Source organism: Atta cephalotes (assembly GCF_000143395.1).
Source record: "Atta cephalotes unplaced genomic scaffold scaffold02326, whole genome shotgun sequence".
Taxonomy (NCBI): domain Eukaryota; kingdom Metazoa; phylum Arthropoda; class Insecta; order Hymenoptera; family Formicidae; genus Atta; species Atta cephalotes.
Window position 1 is genome coordinate 1 of NW_012132390.1, and position 2,250 is coordinate 2,250.

Here is a 2,250-nt window from a genome sequence, read left to right on the forward strand (position 1 = left end):
AAAAGTCATTTATTTGATATAAATATATATATTTAAAACACATACAAAAATATTATTCCAACTTCTAACTCTGAACATAATTGATGCATCTCTTGACTTATTAAAAAAACATTATCAATGGAAAATGCTATTCAAGCTCCAACCCAATTTATTAAAAGAAGTGACATTATTATATATTGATATAAACACGTTTATGAAGATCAAGTGCATCATCTCAAGAAAATAAATAAATTGACTTTGTAACTCTATATCTGCGCATTTTCAACGTTTAATTATTAATCTTATCTCGTGGCGTGCAGCAATCAGTAAAATTTTGCTCATGGTGCGTGTATCACATCGCAGTAAATACATGATAAATACGAGCTAACCGTTTTTATTTTCAGTTAGACAATATTTCTAACAATTACATTATTAAAAAAAACGACAAAATTATTAAAATAATATAATTATTAATTTTGTGCTTCTTCATTTTCTGTGATATCGACTATAACTACTTTAACAATTAACAATTAAATGTGAACATCATTTCATTAATCTGAAATAAAAATTTTCTGTTGACAACAATCAGAAAACCTAATAATAAAAAACATTTTTTTCTTGCAATTAATTTGGAAATCTTCGTCACGATGGAGTCTTCTACTTTGCTTCTGACTATTTTAACAGTGATTATTTGTTTATATTATTTTGTTCTGAATAAGTTTAAATCATCTTACTTTGAGCAACTGAACATTCCTCATCTGCGACCGATTCCATTGTTGGGTAATATGGCGCCTTTTGTTTTTCGACGTATATCTCATATGGAGCTTCTACAAAAAATGTATAATCTCTTTCCGAACGCAAAGTTCTTCGGTCTCTACGATTTTTTAACGCCGATCTTCGTTATTCGTGATCCAGATTTGATTTCCACGATCGCTATTAAACAGTTTGATAATTTTTGCGACCACCAAGGCTTAGTCAACGAAATTCTTGATCCAATAGCTGGCAAAAATCTATTTGATCTACAAGGAGATCACTGGCGCGAAATGCGAAAACTACTTAGTCCCAGTTTCACATCCAGCAAAATGAAAATGATGTTTGGATTTATGTGCCAATGTGCCGAGAACTTAACCAATTTTGTGACAACGCAATCCGAAGAAGCAGTCAAAACGTATGATATGAAGGACTTGCTTTCCAGATACACTAATGACACAATAGCTACGTGCGCCTTCGGTATCGAGGTGGATTCTTTTAAAAATCCAAACAACGAATTCTTCTGTCTTGGCAAAGAGGCATTAAATTTTAATAAACCGTGGATGGCTTTCAAGTTTCAAATGCATCTCAACTTCCCGCAACTTGCGAAACTTTTTAAGCTAAGAATGTTTGGTCCAAAGGTAGAGAATTTTTTCAAAAATGTCGTTGCCACAACAGTGAAAACTAGAGATGAACAGGAAATTGTTCGCCCAGACATGATTCAATTGATGATGGAGAATAGAAACAATGATAATGGACCTGAGTTCGACATCAATGAAATGACCGCCCAAGCGTTCGTTTTCTTTCTCGGTGGATTCGAATCTATATCAACAACTATGTGTTTCATAACGCGCGAAATCGGTATCAATTCTGATGTTCAAGAAAGATTGAAAAAAGAAATCGACGATGTTCTCAAACAGACTAATGGTGAACCTACCTACGAAGCTATTAATCGCATGAAGTATTTAGACGCCGTGATAAATGAAACTCAGAGACTGTATTCAATAACACCTTTCCTTGAAAGAAAATGTGTCAAAGAGACTGAATTACCACCGGCGACTCCGGATGGCAAACCAATCGTGGTAAAGCCTGGAGATCGCATATGGTTCCCAATTTTCGCTCTGCATCGCGATTCAAAGTACTATCCGCATCCAGATAAGTTCGATCCAGACAGATTCCTTAATGGTGATGTAGACAACTCGGTCTATATGCCATTTGGTATTGGACCCAGAATCTGCATAGGTAACAGATTCGCTCTAATAGAAATAAAAATCATGCTGTTCTATTTACTATGGCATTGTGATATTGAACTCGACGTCAAAACTAGAATTCCATTGACGTTGAAAAAGAAAATTCTAGTGTTGTGGCCGGATGGAGATTTTTGGCTGAAATTACGACCGAAGAAATCGAAGATTCCTATTACACCATGTTTATCAAATGGACATAGAATTGAGGGACAGTAATATGCATATTTATAATTTCAAGCATGAAATTATATATTTAATGTTGATCATTTAAATT

The 2,250-nt window shown here is 34.0% G+C and overlaps 1 protein-coding gene across 1 annotated transcript; it reads left to right on the plus strand.

Annotated features, from left to right (window-relative positions):
* Positions 1 to 626: 626 nt before the first annotated feature.
* On the plus strand, positions 627 to 2,192 carry LOC105625521 (cytochrome P450 9e2-like). The gene has a single exon (XM_012206844.1). The coding sequence runs from the start codon at positions 627 to 629 to the stop codon at positions 2,190 to 2,192; it is 1,566 nt and encodes a 521-aa protein (XP_012062234.1).
* The last annotated feature ends 58 nt before the right edge of the window (positions 2,193 to 2,250 follow it).